General features: G+C 40.2%; 2 protein-coding genes across 4 annotated transcripts; one reads left to right on the top strand and one right to left on the bottom strand.

The window, feature by feature from the left end:
- Positions 1 to 844: 844 nt before the first annotated feature.
- Positions 845 to 16,550, top strand: tube1 (tubulin, epsilon 1). 3 transcript variants are annotated; one of them, XM_085246956.1, is made up of 13 exons: positions 845 to 1,031; positions 1,204 to 1,277; positions 2,319 to 2,477; positions 6,003 to 6,055; positions 6,170 to 6,227; positions 6,902 to 7,017; positions 8,462 to 8,583; positions 9,904 to 10,091; positions 10,209 to 10,381; positions 10,899 to 11,039; positions 13,325 to 13,465; positions 14,151 to 14,325; positions 14,743 to 16,550. In XM_085246956.1, the coding sequence occupies exons 3-13, from the start codon at positions 2,346 to 2,348 to the stop codon at positions 14,899 to 14,901; spliced, it is 1,458 nt and encodes a 485-aa protein (XP_085103082.1). In that variant the 5' UTR covers positions 845 to 1,031; positions 1,204 to 1,277; positions 2,319 to 2,345; the 3' UTR covers positions 14,902 to 16,550. The 3 variants fall into 3 exon arrangements, with proteins under 3 accessions (XP_085103082.1, XP_085103083.1, XP_085103084.1); XM_085246957.1 differs by lacking the exon at positions 2,319 to 2,477; XM_085246958.1 differs by lacking the exons at positions 1,204 to 1,277; positions 2,319 to 2,477 and having other exon boundaries at positions 848 to 1,031.
- ccn6 (cellular communication network factor 6) lies at positions 15,334 to 21,902 on the bottom strand. Its single transcript, XM_085246959.1, has 5 exons — positions 21,795 to 21,902; positions 19,559 to 19,838; positions 17,621 to 17,857; positions 15,729 to 15,922; positions 15,334 to 15,615 (listed from the first exon to the last, which is right to left on the bottom strand). The coding sequence occupies exons 1-5, from the start codon at positions 21,840 to 21,842 to the stop codon at positions 15,334 to 15,336; spliced, it is 1,041 nt and encodes a 346-aa protein (XP_085103085.1). The 5' UTR covers positions 21,843 to 21,902.
- Positions 21,903 to 25,411: the final 3,509 nt, after the last annotated feature.

Genomic DNA, 25,411 nt, shown 5'->3' with positions numbered 1-25,411 from the left:
CCAGTGACATGTACATCCAAAGTGTCCACCCAATGACTCAGATGAAAATTAAACAACTGTCACAATCTTGTTAAAGGTAGTTAACTTGTTTGCAGTCAGTTTAATCAGCCACTAGATGGCGACACACACACACATACACAACAATCCAAGCGGATCAGCAGTCTAATGGCTGTTTAGTTAGCAGTTGGATGGTGTACCTATCAAAGCGGCCAATAAGTATATGTCCTATGTGGGCGTGGAAATTAGAGCATGCTCGTGATGTAAGATGAAAAGTCATAATAAGTGTTCAGTAACTGTTTTTTGTTTGTTTTTTTCTTTAAAAATGTTTTTATTATGTTTTTACTCAGAAGCACACCATTTTCAGGGGGTAAAATATTTCACGACAGTTAAGACAGAAGGTGAAATAACTGGGAAGCCTAATCACAGACAAGCAATAAATACCAAGGCAAAACACTGGAAAACTGGTTGAAAACTCTTCGTTTTCTAATTGTTTTAATTTTGGAAAAACATATACCTACCTTAATTTGGCACCCACGCTGAGACACAAAATTCAACCATAATGTAACATCACTGACAAAATATAGTTTACAGTCTTAAATGCTTTTATTCTGCTTTTAAAAACCAGTATCTCATACCATCCTTTATTTTAACTTTATTAATGGGAGTTAAACTACAGAAGAGATTTTAATCATTTAATGTGTGGTTTCTACAAAACTGCTATATTATATTACTACAAACCTCCTGTTTTTTCTTTTTAAAAATGTCTTTATTGTTTGTTTTTGTTCGTCACACACACTTTTTTGGGGAGTGGGGGGGGTCAGTGGCTGAAACGTACGTTCCGTTTCCATGGAAATGACGTCATCAATGCTCGACCAAACATAGCTAAGGCGCGAGGAAGAAGAGGTGTTCAAAAGTCTTGTGAAGATCTTATTGATGGATAACATAAACGGAACAGTCATTATGGATTAGCTTCGCACTTTTACAACGTGTATGGGGTGTTGTTGACATGACACAGTCCGTTGTGGTCCAAGGTGAGTGAAACTCAGCGCGGTAAATGACAGGTAGGAGGCTAGCTTAGCCCCCAGGTCGGTGTTTATGTCAAGTAGTTCCGTTTTATGTGACGTAGCTACATACCTTTAACAAATGAAATCTGTATTACTACTAATTGTGTTTTTTAAGTTAAACTGAAATTCCGTTCTGCAGTTGGACAGTGCGGCAACCAGGTTGGCTGCAGGTTTTGGGATCTTGCTTTGCGAGAGCATGCCCATGTCAATAAAGTAAGTGCAATTACATACACAGCACAGCACAACGAAGGTATCCGACGAATAATAATGAAGTCTGACTTGTTACGACAGGAAAAGCACATGTTTGTCTTTCTAATGTTCTGGTGACCCAGACTATACAACCAAAAACCCGTAGACACAGCATCTCTGGGTGAAACACAGCCGCTTTTAACGTTTTTATAATTACACCTGTGCTTTTGAGCTGGATAAGACAATACGTTACAGAGCTCAGATCATCTCAAGCTGGTTTCTTGAACACGAAAGGGGGTTACTGTACTCAAATGGCTACCAGAGCCACCATCCCTCAATCCAGTAGAGCACCTTTGGGATCATGTCAAGGCATTGTAGTAAAAGTACAAAATAGCAAAATGTAATTCAAGTACAAGTAACTTTAGTTAGTGTAGGAAAACCTTTAAAGTTGAGCATATTTAATCAACTCAGAGGAGAAACTCATTCAAAAAGCTGGGAGCAACAAACACCTTCAACTGTTAGCATTTCTTACAGTATCTCATACCACTACAGCAAAAGTGTCATTAACCTCTGGCACATGCACCTCCAACAACCAAGGTGGGAAAACTGTCTGCTTTCCTCAGTCTGTGATGTTTGTCCATGTGTTAAGGGGGGGCTTGGAGGCTTTCCTTAATTTAATAAGGATTTGAGAGGTTGAAAAGGGCCAAATTGTGATGGCTAGACAACTGGTTGAGGTGTGGGTGCATGTGCATCACCTAGTGGGGGAACACATAACACCAGGATGCACTATGAGAAGGTGAGCTGGTGGAGGCGGTGGGATGCTTTGTGCAATCTTCTGCTTGGGAACCTTGAGTCCTGCCATACATATGGATGTTACTTTAACATGTAGCACCTACCCAAGCATTGTTGCAGACCATGTACACCCTTTCATGGAAACAGTACTCCATGATGGTTGTGGCCTCTGTCAGCAGGATAATGCACCCTGTCACAAAGCAAAACTTCAAGAATGGTTTGAGGAGCACAACAATGACTTTGAGGCATTTTTTACCCCTCCAAATTCTCCAGATATCAATCTAGTCGATCATCTGTGGGATGTGCTGGACAAATAAGTCCAATCCACTGGAGGCCCCACCTCTTACAGGACTTAAAGGATCTGTTGCTAACATCTTGGTGCCGATACCACAGCAAACCTTCAGGGGGCTAGTGGAGTCAATGCCTCAATGGGTAAGGTTTGTTTTGGAAGCAAAAATGGGACTGAGACAATATTAGGCAGGTGGTCATAATGTTATGTCTGACTATTATCAGCAAATGTACATTTCTATTAGCATTATTCTAATTATTTTACACTGTATAAATTGGGACTCACCAGCTGTTAGTAGTGAACAGACCCAAACCAACTGTCTCCTCCCTGTCTCGCCACCATTTTCTGTTATACTTGTCATTGCAGAGTGAAAGATTTTGTGTTTGCTTATCTTTAGTTGGTAACTTATAGGGGTGGGGGGGGGAAATCGATACTATGTAGTATCGTGATATTTTGTTTGCTAATAATGTATCGATACAGGGACAGCAGAAATCGATATTTTGTTACCAAAAAAGTTTGTGGACTGGAACTCTGACTTCAGAGCATGTTGATCCTTTTTCTGAGCAAGAATCCTGACATTCCTTCACTGTCCAAATGTGTTTAACTTGTTTTTTGGCAGCAATAAACATGACAGTTTACTTATTTTAATTTAAGACATGTTTTATTTTAATTAAGTTTAAAACTTTTTTATTTAATGTAAAATGTTTTGTTTTAATTTACTTTCAAGTTCTTCAGTTGCTGAATGGGCTGCATAGTTTTCATAAATTTCATAGTTCAGAATAGCTATAATTGTACCAGATGGTTGCATTCAGTTAAGTTGGACTAGACTGTAATACAAACCGTTCAGTTTGTCAACAATAAAACTGACTGAAATGAGAGAAAGACTGAGTGTGAGACTTTGATATTAGATAAAATGAATATTGATAAAGTTTACCTTTATGTACAGAATCTGAATATCGCAAAATATTTTAAAAAATTGCAATAATATCGTATCGTGCGTTAAGTATTTTGATAAGATCGTATCGTGGGATGTATGGTGATTCCCACCTCTAGTAACTTAGTCCACAGTAAGTGTTGATTATGTGCTTGAATCAGAATCAGAATCAGAAAGGGGTTTATTGCCAAATGTTGAGCAGGTTTACAACATTAGGAAATTGCTGCGGTGCTTCAGTGCAAACATAGTGTCATAAATAGCACTTAAGTAGTGTCATAAATAGCACTTAAATAGACATGAAAAAATAAAAGTAGGGATAAGAATTAAAAGTGCTACGTAGAAAGATATATACATGAGTGCAGGTGGTGATCAGTGCCAAACATGGAATGATGCAGTGACACAGCGTAGGGTCATGTGTTAGTGGTGGGAACAGTCATATGGTTATTGTTCATGTGTCCAACAGCAGAGGGGAAGAAACTGTTCTTATGGCGAGAGGTTCTGGTGCGAATGGACCGGAGCTTCCTGCCTGAGGGGAGCAGGTCAAACAGACTGTGTCCAGGGTGAGAAGGGTCAGCTGAGATCCGAGCTGCACGCCGCAATGTCCTGGAGGTGTACAGGTCCTGCAGAGATGGGAATCTGCAGCCAATCACCTTCTCAGCAGAGCGCACAACACGCTGCAGTCTCTGTTTGTCCCTGATAGTGGCTCCAGCGTACCACACGGTGATGGAGGAGGTGAGGATGGACTCGATGATTGCAGTGTAGAACTGCATCATCGTCCGTGTTGGCAGGTTGAATTTCTTCAGCTGCCTCAGGAAGTACATCCTCTGCTGGGCTTTCTTGATGACGGAGGTGATGGTGGGCTCCCACTTCAGGTCCTGGGTGATGGTGGTACCCAGGAAGCGGAATGAGTCCACAGAGGTGATGGGGGTGTCAGTCAGGATGATGGGGGGGAGTGGGGCTGTGTGCTTCCTGAAGTCCACAATAATCTCCACTGTCTTCTGGGCATTCAGCACCAGGTTGTTGTGGCTGCACCAGGACACCAGACGTTCAACCTCCCTCCTGTAGGCAGACTCATCCCCGTCCGAGATGAGCCCAATAACGGTGGTGTCATCTGCAAACTTGATTAGCTTGACAGACTGGTGGGTGGAGGTGCAGCAGTTGGTGTACAGGGAGAAGAGCAGAGGAGAAAGAACACAGCCCTGAGGGGAGCCGGTGCTGATGGTCCGAGAGTCAGAGACATTCTTTCCCAGCCTCACATGCTGCTTCCTGTCCGTCAGGAAGTCAGTGATCCACCGGCAGATGGGATCAGGCACATTCATCTGGGAAAGCTTGTCTCGGAGATGGTCTGGAAGGATGGTGTTGAAGGCAGAGCTGAAGTCCACAAACAGGATCCTGGCGTAGGTTCCTGGGGAGTCCAGATGCTGCAGGATGAAGTGTAGGGCCATGTTGATGGCGTCGTCTACAGACCTGTTGGCTCTATATGCAAACTGCAGGGGGTCCAGGAGGGGGGCCGTGAGGGTCCTGAGATGGGAGAGAACTAGGCGCTCAAAAGACTTCATGACCACAGATGTCAGAGCCACGGGTCTGTAGTCATTTAGTCCAGTGATCCTAGGTTTCTTGGGGACAGGGATTATGGTGGAGGACTTGAAGCAGGCAGGCACATGACATGCCTGCAGTGAGGAGTTGAAAATGCCAGAAAACACTGGGGCCAGCTCGAATGTATCTATGTTGAGGAATTATAATGTATAGTGGGGTATTTTGCTTTAATAATCAGTGTGGGTGTTATTTGTTTCTCATCTTGGTGTAAATTTATAATTACCAGACTTTCCAGCCACATTGTCATGTCATTTTTAAATTGCATTCCAAACTGACTGTGACAGAAAAACAGATAAGTGTCAAACACTATTGTATAATACACATTGTAATTTTCTTCTCTGACTTGTGTTGTTGCGTTAAATCAATTCCAGCTCTGTTTGTCTGCTTTGTGCAGTCTGTTTGAGATGATGTGAGAGCTGTCAGTTGACGCCTCAGCAGACACGCCCTAAGTGATTCAGAGAATGCTTCTCTTTTTTTTTTTAATGATTAGAAAACCTCATTTTTCAGCGCTGTATTTCAGCTGGGTAGTTAATAACTCATTTCTTTAGTGTGACAGAGAGATATTTACCTCAGCTTTATCCAAGTTGTAATCATTTTGGTTTCCAGTTTAAATGTTAGCTGCCTTCTGTAGTTCATAAGCTTTAGGGATGTTGGTCTTAAGCACTAGAAACAATTTAATTTAATTTCCAAAAATGAAATCCTGATTTCACATGAATTTTATCATGGTAAAACTGAAAGTGTTCCAGTGATATGTGCAGTAATTCTTAGGGTTTAGGTAAAATGCATCAACTATGTAGAAACTACTGATTCACCATTTCACCAGATACCCAGGCCTAGTCTACTATAATCTTATGTTTAAGTGAATGAAAAATGTAGATGCAGCTGGTATAAACAAAAACAAAGCAAAATCAGGAAGAGTTCAAATACTTGTTCACAGCACTGTAGATTTAAGTGACCAAGAAAAACTTTCAGTAAATTTTTTAACATCTTATCTATGATAATCAGGGAAGTCATTATGTTTTCTCACTAAACCTTTGTTCTAAGGGATGTCTGTTTTCTGTGTGCCCTGTTTTGTCCTGTAAGAAACAGACATGACTCTCACAGCTCCTAAATCTTTTTTTTTTTCCTTCATCCTCAGAGGGGATTGTACGATGAAGCCCTCAATAGCTTTTTCCGAAATGTGGATTCCAGGTATGTTTAACCTGCTTTCCTCCAGTTGTTCATTGACGTATAAGTTTTCCAAATGTATTGCTTTTTTTTTTTTTTTTACCCTTTTTTTTTAAATCACTGACTGTCCTTTTCCAGGAAAAGTGACGGGGCTGCATTTGCTGTTGGTGGGAGAATCCAACACCTGAAGGCCAGGGTAAGTTCTAGAAGGACTCTCGAGTCCCTAATTTTTAGTTATTGTGTCAAAACTGGATAAAAATTAAGCAAATAAGAAGTTAGAACTTCAGAAATTTCAGAGTTGGTAATAATAAAAATAGATGTTAGCCTATGCGTGCAAACATTTTAACCTATGAAACATTCACAATAGCAGTGCAGGCATAGTCAAGTGTCTTTTACATGCAAAGCATAAGGCTTTGAATGTTGCTAGTATGGACTGATACTGAAGGTAAATTCTTTGTGAACATCTCTTGGTCAACTGTATCAAATGCAAATTAATTCCATATCTGATTCTCTCAGTCATTGAGTTTGGCTGTAGCTTTTGCTGTGCCAGAGGTGCCACGTCTTTCTGTTTCCATTAAATAAGCCTTCTACTAGAAATGAGAAAAGGGCTGCCACATCTCAAATTTCACCCTTTGGGGTTAACTTTGGCCCAAAGAAAAATGATAAACGGCTTTAACATGGATAATAATAAGCTTAAGACTGATTGATGATGCGTATTCTTTTCACATTTTATTTTGGAGTCGAGCTTACTGAAAGGTTCAGCATTCATTGGGTGAATTATGAAATGACTGCGGTAAAAGGAATGTGCTCAGTATATGATAGCATTGAAATGTATGAGCAGGCCTCATTTTCACATATTTGAATCCACAGGCGGTCCTGGTGGACATGGAAGAGGGTGTGGTCAACCAGATCCTGCAGGGCCCGTTAAGAGAAGTGTTTGATAGCACGCAACTACTCACAGACGTGTCAGGTTCAGGCAACAACTGGTAAGAGACAGACAAGCCCCAGGATGCCACCGAGCTCACGTGGACTTTACCAACTGTTGCACACCATAATTTAAATCCTGCTGGAGTTGTGTTACAGCTCACGTGCTGTTACACTATATGCAGTTCTAGTGGTATTCAGGGAATAGTCTTTGAAGAGATTGCAAAGAAAGTATTTTTTGGTAATTGTCTGAAAGAATTAAACATGTTTTCTTAATAATCCACTATATGTTAAATTTTGTATAATCTGAAAGAGGAACACGGGTGGCTTAACTGTTGTTTTTTCAGTTTTCACATTCTCAATTGTGCAGAGTATAATTTAGGGAAAAGATCAGCCTGATGTGAGTAGTTTCTCTGTATGGTTTCCCTGGTCTACCTACCTGAAATTGTAGGTAGACCAGGTCTCCATGCATTATTGTGAAATACAACTATGTACTATCTTTTTATCTAGTGTGTGCTCCAATGTGGGACTTTACAGGACCTCTTACAATTTTTTTTTCATATGTTAATGAGCCAATAGTCTATATTTTTCAAAAAAGTATATATCTCTTGTAAAGTATTTAATATATGACTCTAAGATTTCACAGATTCACAGATTGGAAATGGTCAAGCAGAAGGCCCACAGTGATATCAGATGCTATGGAATGTTATGGGATGTTAACAGGAAGTCTACTTGACACAGAGTTATATTAGCACACGCTTTTAATTTCTTCAAATAATCTTTATCTTCTGTAAATTTTTCTCAGCTGCCGGTGGCTTATTTTCTGTCTGCACAAAAAAGTGCAACTTGTTTACAGTGTAGCATTGCCTGTGAATGAACCACCAATGGATTATGTAGTCAATCCATGACGCCTGTGGTAAATCCTGTACTTGGCATGCCACAACAATTTGAGACTGTCAGTCTGATTCCCACAGTTTGTTGCTTAGAGGCGAGAAAGCCTTTACACTGCACGGCAATCTTTTTATTGGCCCACATAATTATACCCTATGTTTAAAATTCCAATATTGTTTTTACCATGAATGACTTTTGCACTAAACTCTTTTATATGTCCTACAACACGTATAACGTAGGGAGAGTTGAACTTTGACTCTTTTATCTTGCATAGTTTGTCGTAATGAAAAAAACACAAGAGCAACATGGGATGCTCCAGGACATCCTGACAGCCCCTTCAGTTGCTTTTGTCTGTTACCTTTCCTTTCCATGAACACACTAGCTACTGACAACTTCCTGACACATCATGCATGCTGTGGGAGCAACGGGCAGTCTGTCATGTTGATCACTCAATATAATTGCTTAATCTGACATAGTGATCATCATAAAAGATGAAAGTAATATGAAATCTGTCCTGAGCATTAAAAATTATACTTATCATTAATGTTCAATTTTTGGCATTATCTTATGATTAGGGGGGAAAAACCAAGGTATCGTTTTGTGCTTGTCATTCAGGGCAGTTGGAAACATGACGTACGGCTCGGCCTACAGGGAGAAGATAGTGGATAAGCTCAGGAAGGCAGCAGAGCAATGTGACTGTCTGCAGTGCTTCTTTCTCATTCACTCTATGGGAGGAGGTAAGGCTCTGATTCAAGGGCATCCTTTCATTCATGCTTCACAGTCCAGTACTCCAAGCTTTACTTCAATTAATTCATGTTAGATTTGTAGTGACAAAAAAAATGAATAAAGCCAATAAGAATACATTTGTGCATGATTTCATTTCACTTACTTAATTTTTGTATCTTTGTTGTCACGCACGTCACTTCTTTACTTTTAGACCTGTGTGAAGGCTGTAAGAGTAGTTAGCTGAAATAAAATAGAAACTAGAATTTAGAGAAAAAACTTATTGAAATAATATATTCAAATATTCATCCATCCATTTTATTTGTCTTATCTGTGACTGGGTTATGGGGGCAGCAGACAAACCCAGACCTCCCACTCTGCAGCCACGTACTCCAGCTTATTCAGACCAGCCAACAGATATAATCTCTCTAGTGTCTCCTGGGTCTACCCCAGGGGCCTCGTCCACATTTCTAAGCTGGAGGCCATTCCCTGATGAAGCAACAGGACCATTTTGCAAAATGCAGAGATCAAATTCTGAGGCCGTTTGCTCAAAACCTAGACCCTCCTGGGGAGGCTGAGGAGTGCAATCCCCCTATAGTTGGAGCACACCTTCTGCTCCCCCTTCTTGAATATGGGAAACACCACTGCAGACTGCCAGTCCAGTTGCATTACCTCAATCTCCATGCAGAGGTGTGTTAAGTAGATATCCCCGCAACATGATGATTATGACATTCCTGAGCCTTCAGGAATTTTATCAACATCATCTAGTCCAAGGACTCTGCCACCGATAGTTGTTTAACTACCTCAGTGACCTTGTCCCCAGACTTGCCTCCTCTATAGAAGGCATGCCAGTGGGGTTAAGTGGGTCTTTAAAGTATTCCTTCCACTGCCTGACTATATACTCAGTTGAAGTCCGCAGTACTACACCCGCAGAGTAGAGCACTGCTTTCCTGACGATTTTCCAGAAACACTTCGAGGCAGACCGAAAGTCTTTGTCCAAGGCTTCACTGGACTCCTCCCACAACCTAAGCTTTTGCTTCACCCACCGCCCAAGCTATATTCTGCTTGGCCTGCCAGTACCAATCAGCTGCCTCTGAGGTCCCACAGGCTAACCAAACCCGATAGGTCTCCTCCAGCTTGATCGGTCCCTTCATCTTCAGTGTCCACGATCTGACTCAGGGATTACCAGGGATTGCAGCTCTACTGTTATACGTCAAAGTGTTACCTTAATTTTTCAAGCAGTGTAGAAATAAGATTTCAATTGTCATGTCAGTAAATTAAGGACTTTTCTGTAGACAGCTGATAATTAATTAGTTACTGACTATGGATTTAAGGTACTGGCTCTGGCCTGGGAACCAGAGTGCTCAGCTTGCTGGAGGAGGAGTTCCCTGAGGTGTGTCGCGTTGTCACCTCCATCTATCCATCTGGGGAAGATGACGTAATCACCTCACCATACAACAGTGTCCTTGCCATGAACAAGCTCACAGAGCACGCTGATTGTGTCCTGCTAGTGGAAAACCAGGTTTGTGGATTCAGAAATGCCTCCCCTCTCTCCCTGCAAATGTCTGTGCAACGCACATAAATGAAAACTGTCAAACTGAATGTGATTTCTTCTTTTCCCTCATTTCTCCCCTTCCAGTCATTGGTTGACATTGTGAACAAGATTAAAGTTATGTCCCATGGTACAAAGCCTGGTTTAAATATCAAGAGAAACAGCGCAGTCACCTCTGGACAGGAAGGCCTCAGTGGGGCAGAAAAACCCTTTGATGCTATGAATAACATTGTGGCTAACCTGTTGCTCAATATTACCAGGTATAGTATTACTGTTTGCTCATATACAGTAGAAGCCCGTGTGCTAAGGAAAAACATTAACACCCTTTTGACCATTTTTTCTAGTCCATAAGATTGCCATAATAAATGCATTAGTATCCATTCTCTTCATAATAACAGTCAGTAAAGCCAGTTTGGGCTTTCATCTGCAGTCTCCTGTCTGTTTTAATTTTGGCCCTTTGAGTCAGCCAAAGTTGGAGCATAAGACACTAACCAGAGATGTCAAAGCATTTCAGGTGTTTATCGCGCGATGCTATCTTATCATTAAAAGCTTCTGTGAGAGTCCTGCAAGGGCTTGAGAGTCAACCTGGAGATTTGGTACTGTCACACAAGTCAACTTAGGAAGTTATTTATGAATAAAAGTATTTTGATCTTTTGCACAGTGCTATGTATCAAGAAGATATTCTAGATTTGCTTCTTTTAGTTATCCCTAATTAGTGGAACTTAACGTTATTATGCAGTCAAATTGAGCATGTCATTATAACTTTTTTATTTGCAGCTCAGCCCGGTTTGAGGGCTCCCTCAACATGGATCTGAATGAGATTGCGATGAACCTGGTGCCCTTTCCTCGTTTACACTACCTGGTGCCCAGTCTCACACCCCTCTACACATTAGCAGATATTAATGTGCCCACAAGGAGGTAAGCCTTGTGCCCATCGGTGCAGTTATTTTTACCTGACAGTTGTTGTGTGTCCTGCAGAGCTCCTCCTCACATGAACCCCTCCATTGATGACTTGACCATTTAGAAGTGGTTTCGGTTGGTTTACACCGTAACTTAAACTGTCATTTGTAACATGATGATGAAACAGCACCAGTCAAGCAGGACTGACTCACGATTTCCTACAGATGGGGTGGCTGATATGGTTAGTGGCATAATTTAGATTCAAATATTTTCCTGATATGAATCATGTGAAAGAGTATAGGCTGAAGCTTGCAGCTTACATAACTCCTGTCCCTGACACCATTCTAGACATAAGGAACACAACCACATCCTTAACATCTGGTTTAAACACAAAATCACTATGAAAACAGAGAGAAATGATTGACCGTTTGCCCCAAATTCAGATGAACACTAAACATGACATTTTTAAATGGTTTCAGTGTGCTGCACATTTCAGTTTTGTCAGGACAATAGTTCCAAACTCCTGTAAGAAATACACAATAACATCATTGGTTTTGTGTTCATCCTTCATTCATATCCACACCTTGTGCATATTCGGTGGTAATTGCCTATTATATTCTTTGTACTTAATTGAAATTATGTTATGCTACTAAATTTTTGAATTCAGGGTATTTAATTGAATAAATAATGGATTTTTTTGTTGTTATTTTTTTTATTCATAGAGTTTGCAATATTATGCAAAGTCAAAAAATAGAATATATTTCAACATTTTGGTTTTCATAATTTCTATGCAATTTCCATTTCAGTGGTTTTATCCAAATAAGCCATACTTGGTTAGTCTTTTTTTTTTTTTGTAATTGTACTGTCATGACCTTTAACATTTACCAGGTAACAGAGGCCTGTAGAATCTCAGTTGTAGCTCTTGGGTCTTTTGGATTTCCTCTGAGCATTGCATGGTGTGACCTTGGGAAGAATTGTGGTGTTCTTTACACACTCCTAAATGCTTCAGTTTACCAATGAGTGGCAAACTGCCCAAATGTCTGCTTTTACAGTGGTAGAGTGAAAAAAGTGAAACTTGCTCATGATCAATTAATTATCTCCTATAAAAGCTTTCTTTTTAAAATGATTCTATGAATGACCTGGTTAGTCTATGATTTTCAACCCAAAGTACAAACACCCCACAGGTTAGTGTCCAAGTGACAGATTAGCTTGTCTGGTCACAAAAAAATTGGAAAAGTAAAGAACCGAATGCCTCAAGTTTGAGCAGAAAAGTTATCAGTTAGGTAAAAGTAATAGATCAGATGTAGAATTAAACTGCCAAATAATAAACATATATTGTCTAATATTTACATTTGTTTGATGGATATTTAATTGTGACAAACATACAAGAAATACAAAATCAGGAAGGAGGCAAACACCTTTTAACACTTCTGTTAATATAAGCAGTGATGCAGAAGTGGGGAAACAGCTGGAAAATAGAGGCGTAGCTAAGAGTTGTGAATGGTTTAAATAATAATCCAGTACTTAATGATTAATAGTTGAGAAATTCTGCTGATCATTACTGAAAAATAGTATTAAAGTAAGATCCAGTTCAAATAGGTTTAACACTTTACATTCGACCTTGAGTTTGTATTAAATATAAAGCTTTTTTTTTAATGAACTCACCTGATCTGAATAACCAAGTTACTAAAAACTCAGAATAACACTTTTCTTCCTAGTTAAACAGAAGCGTAAGAGTTTAAAACACCACAAAGCCCCAGCTTTCTTTTTATTATGTGAAAAAGCGGCAAGTTCAATTTTAGCTTTCCAGACGTAGGATTTAAAAAAAAAAAAAAAAAAAAAAAAAAAAAAAACCAATCTGCCTACCTCCTCCCAGCAACAGCTGCCACAAAAGTGGCCTTGTGTCGGCCACAGAGACCTTCTCTCCTCCTATGAAGATGCTTATTGGTCAAAAAGAGTGGTGGTTTTACTGGATAACTCCCAGCAGTAAATAAATGTGACTGTATGAATGCAGGGCATGGTGTTGCTTAAAAATATCTCGCCTGCTCTTTGGGACTTCCCTACATAAATAAAGGTGCAAACATTCTTCTATGCCAAACACTGCCGTCTTGGTTCCCAGTCTTTTTGAACTTCTGATAAAAATCTTCAAGGCATGTTCAGTTAAAATCGGGTTCATTGAGGCTGGAAGAAAAAGCTATAAAAGGAATATTTAACATGATTTGATGCACATTCATTTCTTGTAAAGTTGATCAACTGATACAAGCATTTCTTTTCTTCTCCTGTCTTCCAACCGTGCGCTCTAGACTGGATCAGATGTTCAGCGATGCCTTCAGTAAAGACCACCAGCTAATACAAGCTGACCCAAAGCACAGCCTGTACCTGGCTTGTGCCCTCATGGTCAGGGGTAACGTGCAGGTTTCTGATGTCCGCAGGAACATCGAGAGGTCAGAGGAAAATCCTTTATTTCTGTATATAATTCTACACCAAAAGATGTAACGATTTCATGCAACCATTCCAACGTACCCAGTGATCCACACACTCACCTTTTCCCATAGTATACCCATTGAGCACTAGCAGTAAGTCATGATTACTGCATTCAGCCACAAGCTCTTACTATATTCTCCTCTAACCACTGCTCTCACAGAACTCCTTTTCAGTTGGCACACACATTTTGTACTGTGACTGTTGTGTTAAAATTGTTGGCAAAAGAGGTAGGAGGAGGAAGGAAGTACAAATATATATATATATATATATATATATATATATATATATACTTAATGTACAAACAGGACTAAGTATCTTAACTATAAGGATACTTGTAGATGTTGGTAGTCCTCTAATCTGCAGACAAGTGAAGTTTTTTTTTTGTTTTGTTTTTTTTTTTTTTTTTTTTTTACTGTTTCATTTCCAGTTGTTTGATTGTTGTTAAAGCTAGTGAAGTAAATGTGCTTGGTTTCTGGATTTAAAGTCATAGCTCCTAGCTAGGGAACTGTTCACATATTGATTTCAGGATAAAGAACAGTTTAAAGTACAGTAAACTGAGACTAAACAAAGTCTTTTGGTTGTCATGTGAAGCTCACATGTTAAACATTACATATACAGCTATTTTCCCCTCTCTCCTGGCTTTAGACTGAGACCATCACTGCCCTTTGTCTCATGGAACCAGGAAGGCTGGAAGACGAGTCTGTGTTCAGTGCCTCCCGTGGGACACTCCCATTCCCTGTTAGCTCTGGCCAACAACACCTGCGTGAAGCCCACGTTCATGGAGCTCAGGGAACGCTTTACCAAGCTCTACAGGAAGAAGGTGCGTCTCAAGCTGTCTTTGTGAGGACATTCTTTGATAGTAATGCATTCCCAGATCTAATAACTTAAATTTTACTATTACAAACCTATAGTCTACTCTTAGCCTAAACCTAATTCTAGCTTAAACCCTAAACCTTTTAACCCATCTGTAAAATGTAGCTACAAAAGATAACTTGGCATATAGTCTACCTGCACTGGTTTAAGTTTAGAGGCATACATGGATTTCAAAATGTGTATTTTCTTTTATTTAATTCAATATGTGGTGCAGGTACAGCCACAGAAAACAAAGCAGTTTGTCTTCAGGTGAAATGATATCTCAGGTTTATTCTTCAAGCTTATTGGCAAATGCATATCAGCCTCTAAATCTGACAAACACATCAGTCAGACTCAGTTTAATGTTTTGTTTTTTTCATTTTAGGCTCACTTACACCACTACCTGCATGTAGAAGGGATGGAACAGAGCTTCTTCTCAGAGGCCATTGCCTCTCTCAACTCACTGATTGAAGAATATCATCATCTGGATGCCACCAAGGCCAGACTCACGCCTGATGCACCCAGACTCTCCATCGCCAGATGAAGGTCTGCTGTGCTGTGAATCTGGGAATCAAACTCACAGAACTGAAGCTTTTACATATCAACGTTATCTAATGTATGGCATGGTCAAAGTGTTCCAAACAGCACTTAAAGAGAACATCAGTTTAATCTACTCTAAAGCTTCTATTTGCTTTTCCAAGCTCCCTAATTGTTCTGTTATGAGGTAATGTTAAAGCTAGTACACTGGCCATATTCCTTGTTGTTAGTGCACATACCTGTCCTGAAGAGTGCTCCATAAAACTTTGTTTTGTTTTTTTAATGATCTGTTGTTCTTCTTTCTCAAAATTAGTTTTGTTTTTGTCCTTTTGGAGGTGCAAAACTGTTACTAAGGGAGAATTAAAGTGTATGTGTGTTTCAGTCCTTAGTTTCTCACAGCGGGGCTTGCACCACTCTGCGTCTCTGACGTTTGGGGTCCTTAGAGTAAACGCAGGTCAGAAAACATGTCGCCCGGATCGTTGCACTTCCTCTGACACACACAGGACGTTATCCACTGCATCTTCCACTGTGTGTTGGAGCCTCCTTTGCAGGTGAAGTTGACCTTGATCATGCGTGACTTGTTGGGGACACAGCAGCGCTTGTCTGTACACACACCGCAGTATGTGGGCTTAAACTTCTTGTTGCTGGTACAGCCAGAGAGAGTCAACTTCTCTGCTTTCTTTGCCTGGAATTTGGGTCGGCACGTCTTTCCCTTTGGCACCTAGAAGTGGGAATAGCAATTGGTGTCTTTCTTTTTAAGAGTTTGAGAAAAAAAACTTTAAAAATTAAATGAAAATATTAAAGATTCAGACAGATTAAAGCTAAAGATGCCACCTTGACACTCCTGAGCACGCTTTTCTCACACGGTTGCAGCAAGCACAGGCGGCGGTCTTTCCTCATCTCACACTTGCTGTTATCGTTGTTGACACGTACAGAGATGCCCAGGCCACAGGTCTTGGAGCAGGGACTCCAGTGGGTGGTCTGGATTAGGCAGTTCCTCTTCCAGGCTAAAGGAGGGTCCCTGTAACCTTTCAGTGTTACAGTTAAAGGGTACTGTGTCAAGCAAAGCACAGATCAGAATCATTCCAACAAGCTGCTGTGTCTCCATCAGAGATGGGCAGTAATCTATTAAAAGTAATGCATTTCTGTAATCTGATTACTTTTCAAGTAACAAGTAAAGTAAGGGATTACTGTTACTATACCATAAGCATGCTGCGTTACTGATTTTGTTTGTTAATGTCTCATGACAATAGTGGATAATATCGAGATATTATCCACTGTTGATCTGCGGCAGAGAGTACATCCATGCAGTGTTTAAGGCTTGGAATTACTGACATTACTTCTAGTTTGATTCTGTAAAAAGTGACATAAACATTAGCGTCCGCCGTGCACTCTACGTGGGAAGAAAACTTCTTTCTACAGTGAAAAATTAAACTTCAAATTATTTATTTCTTGCTGTGTTTTTCTTGCATCTATTTGAAAGAGTGAGAGTAAACGCAAAAATTATTTTATTTTAAATGCTGGAATATGCAGAACATGGGTTTAAATGTTAAACAAATTTCTTCAACTCAGAGAATGTTGCATATAATTTAATTTTTGCTTAATGCAATGTGTATAAAGTTAAAAGATTAAAACTAATAAAACAAGTTTGAAAAAGAGACTTTTTGATTTGATTCAATTTTATATGATGGATTATGCAGGAAAAAAAATTTGAATTGGCTGAAAGGTCTATTGCATTATTACATATGTATCATGTTTTTAAAAAGTAAATAATAAAGTAACTAATTACTTTTGAAAATAAGTAATCCGTAAAGTAACAGGATTACTTTGTGGAGAAGTAATCAGTAATTAGTAACAAATTACTATTTTCAAGTAACTTGACTAATACTGGTTGTGATTTGGTGCTATAGAGCCTTATGGGAGCAGTCCCATTAATCAATTTTGAATTCATTATGATATGAAATTGCTACTACATAGAAAAGGACAAAAAAATTAAAAGATCTGCATAGAAATGTAACACAAAAGAATCTGAAACACTGTAAACATACCAGCTCACTACACAAACTCAGGCATTCTTTTACATGTAGCTATCTTTACATTTTTTTTTTTTTTTTTTTTTTTCATTATTACCGGAGCCGTCCACTAGCACCAACACTTCTCGAACCACAACCAGATCAGACCCACAAACACCAAAATAAAAGCTTCTTTTGTTATTAGATCACCCTCAGAACTTTCCCATCTCGTTAGTGCATTTTTGTGACTATAGCATCATGCTCGTTTGCACCACTTAGTAAGCTTGTCGTGTCTTTTCTTGACATTTTTAATCAAAATTAAAATGTTTCAACCAAATCTCAACGACAGGGACGATGAGTTTTTGCTGGGTGGGAAAGTGCTTTGTTTTTTCACAGTGGCAAATCACTGTATGTGACTCAGATAGATCATGTGATAGATCTGGTTCAGCTACATGCCACGCCAATTAAATAAGCTTTGCCGTACATCAAAGTGACATTTTTATGGCTTTTAATAAAAACCAACTTGTTTCTCTTCCTTTTCCTCCTCTAACTGGAATCATATGTGTCAGACAGTTTAACCACAGGCAGTCACACCTCACACTGACAGTACTGAGTAATGAGGCTCCCCCTTCCCTTCCAGCTACCTAACAGCAATTAGCATTCCAGGCAAGACAGTCTGGCTCTTCTCCATGAATTCATTCTCTAAACACACACCTGACATGTAGGTAGTGTCCTGCTGGTGCTTGTTTGGGCTCTGGCCACTGCGAAGGCCAGCTGGCGTGTTGCTGATCAGTGGTGCAGAGCCTAAGAGACCAGCAGGCTTCTGGATGAAAGCAGGGGTACAGCCGATGGCTCCAGCGATGCATGTACACTTGTAGAGGGGGCTGGACTGGAAGGATTCTCCATTCTCATAGTGGACCCCATTCAGGTCACAGCCTACCGCCATCATGTCTGAAGGAATGAGAAGAAACATGCTGGTGCAAATCTCAAACTCTGATTATGGTGGATCTTAAGACTGTAATGCAAATTAATATCTTTTTTGTTTGTTTGGGTTTTTTTTGTAAACCAAGAATTTTACTGTGTCTTTTTCCCCACAAGCATACAAAATATGAGATTTGAGTGCAAATTAGCTTTTTTAAAATGGCATATTCCTTTATGCTGGCATTGATTCCCAGCCTAGCACGCAATTTGCACATTTCGAATGATGACATGGAATGTAAAAACATGTTTTTGCCAGTGGTTTTTGACTCACGTAGGTGGAATTGTTGATTGGAGTTTAAGTTTCCCACTGAGGTTTGTAAAAGCCCCTTCAGGCTTCTTCACACTTGCATATTTTTTTTAAAATGCTTTCCCGTTGAACCGGTTTAGAGCGGCCTCCTCTGAAGCCACTGTGTGGCTTTATGCAAACACTAAAAAAACGAATTTAAACATACAACTTTTATGGTCTTTCCAAATGTTGTTTGGCTCATGGTAGAGTAATTGTGATTTGCACTGCTTTAAAATATGCCATTCACAATATATCCATAATTCTGTTACTGTTGCAACACACGTAACCCTGCGACAGCAGCCCCCTGGGGCTGAATCCTCAAATATCCTCTTGACGCTGAATCCAAAAGTGAGGCGAGCCCCATAGACTACTGTTTAAAACCAAAAAAATAACAAAAACATGTTTATAAGTTGGTACAGAAAGGTGTTTTGGTCTCAGTAGCTAATATTTCCCTTCATAAATTTTCAATAACTAAACTTTTGAGCTGTATTAAAGCTTAAAGTGAGAGGTGAGGTTAGTTTGATCATGATTATTATAGGCTGTTGTGTGCTACAGACCATTCTCTCAGGAAGTCTTTAGTTTTTGGATAATAAAATTCAAATATTTTGTTGGTTTGTCAGCATTAATTAGCAGCTACGGTGCAGCTATATTTATCAGCTGCATTAGTTCAAAATAATCCAGTCTGCACTTGTGCGGTTATGGATGCAGCTTAGCATTAGCTTATAACTTAACCTGTGGTCTAAAAGTATATCCATCCATTACAGTTGCTCTGCAAAGAATGAAGATGGCCATGTCTATGAAGCTAAAGTCAAGGCTTCAAAATACTAAAACGCAAACCAGTGGGTGATGTTACTATAGCCATGTCCAACTTTTACAATGTTTGACCACCTGCCAACAGCCAGCATCACACTGCCATAGTTGTAGGAAGTAAAGCAGCATGTACCCCTGTAATCAGAGCTGGACTGGTAATCTGGCACAATGGCCCTATTCCCGGTGGGCCGAAGCGCCGATCTGAAAGGCTGCTGCACACTGGTCATACAAGCACTGACAGCAGCCCATTCATTCATATTTATTACAAATCTTTTTACGAGCTTGTAAAGGTTTATAATAATAATGGATTGCATTGCTGGGCTCGAACCAGCAACCTTCCAATTATAAGACGAACTACCAACTCTTGAGCCACGATCACCCCACGAGGAAGATGAAACAAACGTGGTAAGATGGAGGGACATAATAACGAAGGATCCGAGTAAAATGAGTGGCTGCTTTGACCATGAGTCACTGCTGCAGTGCAACTAAGGAAGCCTGATTAAAACCTGTGTTGGGCCCCTTGACTCTTTATTGCAACCCTGCCTGCAATCAAGTAAAAGACCAGGTCCACTCACATGCACACACTCCAACCTCGTATCTTGGCTTGTCTGCGGAGAAGTCACAGTACATGCCCTTGTGTGGGTCGCACACGTCCCTCTCGTTGCACGGCTCTCCAATTTGTCGGGCGCAGCTCTTACAGCAGCCGCACCCATCCAGGACAGAGCTGACACCAGGGGCACAGTAAGGTCTCTGCCGACACTTGCAGGGCCACTGGCAGAATTGGCGTCTCTCTGTCGTAGCCCGTCCACCCTGAGGAGCTTGCAGCTGCCCATTGTTCTGCGCCCTGCTGAAGCACTGAGGGGAAAACAGCCAGAAAGAGTCAAATTTTTGAATTGGCAGTACTATTTTTATTTTATTATTATGATGGAGATGATAGGGGAAATGTACAGTAAAAAACGCTGCTCCTCGAACCAGTAGCTTTTTTTAAATAAATTGACAGTTCAAATAATAAAATGTTTACATGTACCAGTAACGTCTATCTGCTTCCTGTCTACATTCACACCCATCTTTCTGGACCCTCCTTGTCCAACCAGGTTTAGTTACTCTGGAAAATGTTAAAGTAGAACTCTTTAGTGTTCAGTGCAGACACTCTAATGGGAGACTAAAGGAACAAGATGCCTTTGCATTTTACTGTAGTGCTTTTTACCAGCCAAGGTCAATATTTTGTGTCAGATATCTTTTAGCCCAGCTTGAGGGAGATGAAAGTGAGGAGACAGATGATGCCTCAAAGGTGCTTTTAGTTTTTCCCCTGGACTGGAAAAATGATCTCATTGCCACAGGAGTAGTAACTCCATCATAGGCCCTGGGGCGTTTTTTTTCCTGGGGTCCCTTACTGCCACGTTGTACTAGAGCAGACATAAAATCTCACTCTGTCTTTCGTTCTCTCTCTTATACACACACACCACAGCAGGCCGGTCCACATGTTTGATTTGGCAGTTTTACGCTGGATAATAGTTATTTGAGTTATTTGAATATACTTGTTCTAAAAAGTACATGTTTTCTAAATTTCTCTAAAGCTGCTAACAGGATATGACTTTATGGTGCAGTGAGTGCATGTACCCCTTATTTAGAGTGGTGCACATGTCTTTTGGTCAGTGCCACCATCTCCAAACCATATATCATAGCAGGTCTCCCTGCTGTCTTGTAACCCTTGCCTTTCCCTCTCACTGCTATCTTTAAGTATTAAGTGTGTAACAAATCACACTTAACACCCGTCTCCACCCACCCCACTCCACCCTGCCGGTTTCTCTTCTTCATCTCTCTTGTGTCCATTGCTTTGGATGGTTGACTTCAGGTATTTAAACCTATCTATCTTTACTGTCTGTGTCTAAAAACCACGAGTAAAATCCTAACTGCAGTGGCTTTACTCAGATCCATGTGTTAGCTTTAGCTAAAACACATTTAGCCACTTAATTTCTGATCATCTTTAATAATTATCAGAAAAGATTGAAATTTGTTCTCTCTCTCACACACACACACTTTCAGGTTTGAGGCTTAGACATGTCTAATACCCATCATACTTCTAGTTTAGCATTGTCATTGTAACTGTGCAGGGACAGTCTGGTTAAGGGGAACTCGGCTCCTCCCAGTCTTTCTTGCTTTGTATTTTTCACTGCTAAGTGCAAAACAAAACAAAAATTCAAAATAGAAACAAAAATCTATAAGAAACCTTTCAACAAAGCATGACAGCCAAAAAATTCAACATCTAACATAGTGACACACTGCACAGAGCTCAGAGCAGTGAGAGGCCAAAATGTCTTAGATATTTCAATATATTCCAGTCCTTGAATGTCCATGTTTACCTGATGGTATTTGCTGTGATGAAATCCAGCCATGGCACCACTTGTGCTCCAAATACCCCTGGTCTCTCAGAGCTTCCAAGGGTTACTGAGGGTTATGGCAAAAATCTGAAGCCTGTCTGCCAGGTTTGCTGAATGAGCTCATTTCATGGTGTGAAAATGAGTCCACGGGAGCTTGAACTGCAAAGGCTTCCCAATTTTGTCATCTTTTCTTACTTCACGCTTCTAAAATAAGCCCTACACTAAAGCCAGTAAACTACTAAAGCCTACATACAAATAATACTATCAAACAGTCAATTCTGAACGGGGTGTTTTGGTATTCACTTGCAGTCAGGTATCCCAGCTGACTGCTTTCCTCTGGATTTATATATAGCAGTTTCTGAGTGGCATCGAGTGTTGTCTTATCTGCAGTCTGAGGGAAAAAAAGGTGAAAGGGTAGTGCTCTTCTTACCTGTTGAGCAAAGATGAGCAGGAGGGAATGGCAGAGAAGCAGTAGCATCTCTCAAGTGGTCAAGGTTTGTGTGAGATCCAGGAGAGAGATGGGGTGACGAGGGAGCAGGAAGGTGGGATTGAGGGAGGGAGACTGGGTGCTGGAAGAGGGAGAGGATTGGAATGGGGTGGGGTAGGGAGAGATTGCGAGAGCTGACCTGACTGGGGAAGGCCACAAAGCACCCTTCTGTCCCTCCTCAAACACACCTTTCCCCCCATTTCACTGATCCAGAGGGGAAGTATTTGATGCTGGGTCGCTCCACAGCCTTCAGAACCTGCCTACTTCCATAGTCTTAGCCTTAGCCTTACTCACACCTGAATGAAAATACGGGTTAAATCTTTAAACCGTGTGTGTTATAAGCTACTATTGTACATAACATCTTAACAAACCTACTTTCATGTTTAAAAGTCTTCTCAGTTGACACATTCACTTTGTGCCGTTTATTTAATGCGGTGCTGAAGCTGCGTGCTTCACCTAATGTGGACTGACATCTATTTGAGTTCACATTCCATTATTATTTACACTGAGTATAAAGGCTCCTCTCATAGCTAGCTCTCCACCTACATTCTCTTAAAACCAGCAGTCCTTTGAGATTTCATATGGAAACACTGATAATACTCGTATTGCTGCTACTGCGTGCTGTACTACCAGTACTGCCAACAATGAGAGGCCAGAATGTCATCAGATCGTTATCAACTTTAAAAACTAGTCGCAATGTAACTATATATATTCTATAACTACAAGTAATCAACGTGTTGCTATAAAATCTTGTAGAGACATTAATGGTCTCTTTTACTGATACCGCAGGGGAAATCATTCCTGAATCCTCTGTTGGATTGTCTGAAAGCAATTTATAACTTTTATGTCATTTTCTCTGGATATTCTGTCTCTCTTAATTTAAATGAAACTGCCATAACAATTGGAGACTGCTCATTTCTTTGTAGGTAAATAAACATCAGTTTGGAGGAGGTCTGGACCCAGCAGTGAGATTTTAATCCCCCCCCCAATAGCACCTTTACACTCAGTTGTGCACTGTGCACTCAAAGTAATGTTCCGGTCAAAAGTTTTTGAACAGCCCAATTTTTCCAGTGTTTTATTGAAAATGATGGAGTTTGATGTCTAATTGCAGTCTGAAATGACATTAAATAAGCAATTTGAGTAAAGAATAAAAATCGTGAAATTATAGACCAAAATGTATTCTAAACTTGTGACTCATCAAAGTAGCCACCTTTGGCGGGTATGACAGCTGATCACACATGGCATTCTTTCTAGCATTTTTTCAACATGCTAGTTGATGCCACACACTGTGGAACCATCCTTTCGCCTACTTGAAAGCGTACAAAGATCCTGCCTGCAAAGATCATTAAAAATCGAAGATTTCCAATTTTGATTCACCAGTCCATAATACCTTCTTCCAGTATTCAGTAGCCCAATGATGGTGTTTCATGCAGTACAATACTGTTCAACCGATTCTAACGAGATTATGGTACCACAATGTCTTCCAACAATGCTTTTATGCAGACAGAGGGGGTTGTAACCAATCCAGGAAAGTTGAAACACCTGTAGGAATTAGTAGAACCAGCTTTCAAGGCTTCATCAACCTCCATTGCTGCAGAACAGCTTTAAATTGGATTTTGTAGTAGTCTGAAGTGAATGAATCTTAATAGTGATGGTGATTCGCTAGTGTTTATGTGTAGCACCATAGTGGGACTGGCATTACTAGGGTTACTGACCAAAACCATGGCTAGAGCCTTTATTCAACTGCATACTTCCATATGCTAATGTTTAGTACATAAGCCTCTTTACAATATCATGCACTCTGTGAGTATCTGGCTATTGTACTTGCAATCATGGGAGGATTATCACGACTACACACTTTGGATACAAACGTTCTACACACCTACGCATTCAAAGTTTTGTAGCACATTACTTTGAGATTATACTTCTTCTGCTATTCTTTTACATTCTGTGCAAGCTTTAAAATCACCTACCTAAAGCAAAGTTCATTCTGGTATTCTTTAAAGCAAAGTCATTAACAGGAGGCCTTAAATTGTCTTAATATTCCTCAACCCTGGACCACAGGTGACATCAGAGGGTTCAGCAAGTGTCTCTCTCTCTGCCGGCTAAGCCACCATCCTGCCTTGAACTTGGACCCACTAATACAATTCAATTTGCCAACCGGCCAAATGTAATCTATGCTGTCTGTGCTTTCCATATGTTGTTAGCCAGATACATGTGATTATATAACCCGGGTCAGTATTAAGTGTAATTTAACTTTGAAAATAAATAAATAAATGAAAATATGAAGGGTAACAGCCCCTACTGGTTCCAAGGGATGTGCCCCCATGGCCTAGTAATTCACCCATGTTCATAACACTCAAAAGGAGTAGAGGAATATGTACAAAACAAGAAAGGCACACACTGGAGAACAAAGTGCTAGGAAGCAGTGAAAAAGGACTTGTCTGGGTATAGAGAGTATAGAGTGCCACTCATGCCACTGTGTGAGTGGCATGAGTGGCAATAGCTTCCAGGGTTGGCAAAGGTCAGCCAATGAGTTTTTGAGCTAATTACCATCTGAGCACCCTTCCTGTTCACAGTTGTGGCCCCTGCAAACACCCAGGCAGTGGTAAAAGGCCAGCAGCAGCTTCTGGCCGAGGTTTATTCTTCCTCAGGACACAGAGGAAGTGCAGCTGTTGCTAGGCCTTCTTTACCAGTGTGATGGTGTTGTGGGTCCAGGTGAAATCACCTGAGATTTGGGTGCGCAGAAACCTGAAGGTGGAGACAGATTCCACCAGGCTGATTGAGGTTGGTTGGTTGGTAAGGAAATCTTTGATCCAGGAGCAGGTGGCAGGGGGGATCTGAAGGTGGTCCAGTATGGTGGCCAGGATATCTGGTATTATGATGTTGAAAACTGAGTGTAATCCTCTGATATCTTAAAATATAATTTTAGAGGATCTTAAATTTAGTTGGGGTATTTGGGTCTGGTGGTTTTATTTTTGTTGTTGTGGTGTTAATGTGTTGGATCAGCATTGCTGTTCATTCACATTTCTTTAGTTTAGACATGTTCAAGTTGTCATTATCTACCACAGTAATGTAGTTACATTCTTATCAACAGCAAAGGAACACCTTCTCACAGTGGAAAAGTGTGAAAAGCTTTTTGATCCGGCAACGTTTTTTATACACCATAAGAGCACTAAAACATGTTAGTTTCCATCATGATTCAATGATGAATAGTTAACCCTACAGTAATTAGAACATACATATGCATAGATAAAAAAAAATATTTAGTCATAACATTTGTTTTTCTTTTGGGGGTTTTTTTGGTTGTGTTTTTCCCTCCTCATCACAAATGATCTGTCTTTGATTAGTGTTGAGTTTTATTTAAGCCACATGGTAAACAGGCTGATTTTCAAAACCTAAGCATTTCAGTTCTGTCACAGTTTGGCATTACAGTTTTTCCTTTCAGGAGCTTTCCAATTTGGCTTCAAATAAACAGATATTCTATGAAAAAGCTGTAAATTAATTTTAAGTGGGTTGCTACTTGCGTGTTGACCTTTAAAATGTGAAATTATATTTTC

The sequence above is a fragment of the Mchenga conophoros genome, linkage group LG15 (genome assembly GCF_057382185.1).
Source record: "Mchenga conophoros isolate Kocher_MC1m ecotype Shallow Benthic linkage group LG15, M_conophoros_male_GT1.1, whole genome shotgun sequence".
In the NCBI taxonomy this organism is placed as follows: Eukaryota; Metazoa; Chordata; class Actinopteri; order Cichliformes; family Cichlidae; genus Mchenga; species Mchenga conophoros.
The sequence above is the reverse complement of the archived record's forward strand: the minus strand, read 5'-3'. Positions and strand labels throughout refer to the sequence as shown.

What these genes read in the sequence shown, in the direction of transcription:
- ccn6 (XM_085246959.1), bottom strand. Translation starts at nt 21,842, where the DNA reads ATGCTACTGCTTCTCTGCCATTCCCTCCTGCTCATCTTTGCTCAACAG. An exon ending in CGAGGTTGGAGTGTGTGCAT is followed by an intron (nt 17,858 to 19,558) that starts GTGAGTGGACCT and finishes TCATTCCTTCAG; the next exon opens with ACATGATGGCGGTAGGCTGT. An exon ending in GCGTGCTCAGGAGTGTCAAG is followed by an intron (nt 15,616 to 15,728) that starts GTGGCATCTTTA and finishes TCCCACTTCTAG; the next exon opens with GTGCCAAAGGGAAAGACGTG.
- tube1 (XM_085246956.1), top strand. Translation starts at nt 2,346, where the DNA reads ATGTGCTGGACAAATAAGTCCAATCCACTGGAGGCCCCACCTCTTACA. An exon ending in TGGAGTCAATGCCTCAATGG is followed by an intron (nt 2,478 to 6,002) that starts GTAAGGTTTGTT and finishes CTTCATCCTCAG; the next exon opens with AGGGGATTGTACGATGAAGC. An exon ending in GTCCGCAGGAACATCGAGAG is followed by an intron (nt 13,466 to 14,150) that starts GTCAGAGGAAAA and finishes TCCTGGCTTTAG; the next exon opens with ACTGAGACCATCACTGCCCT.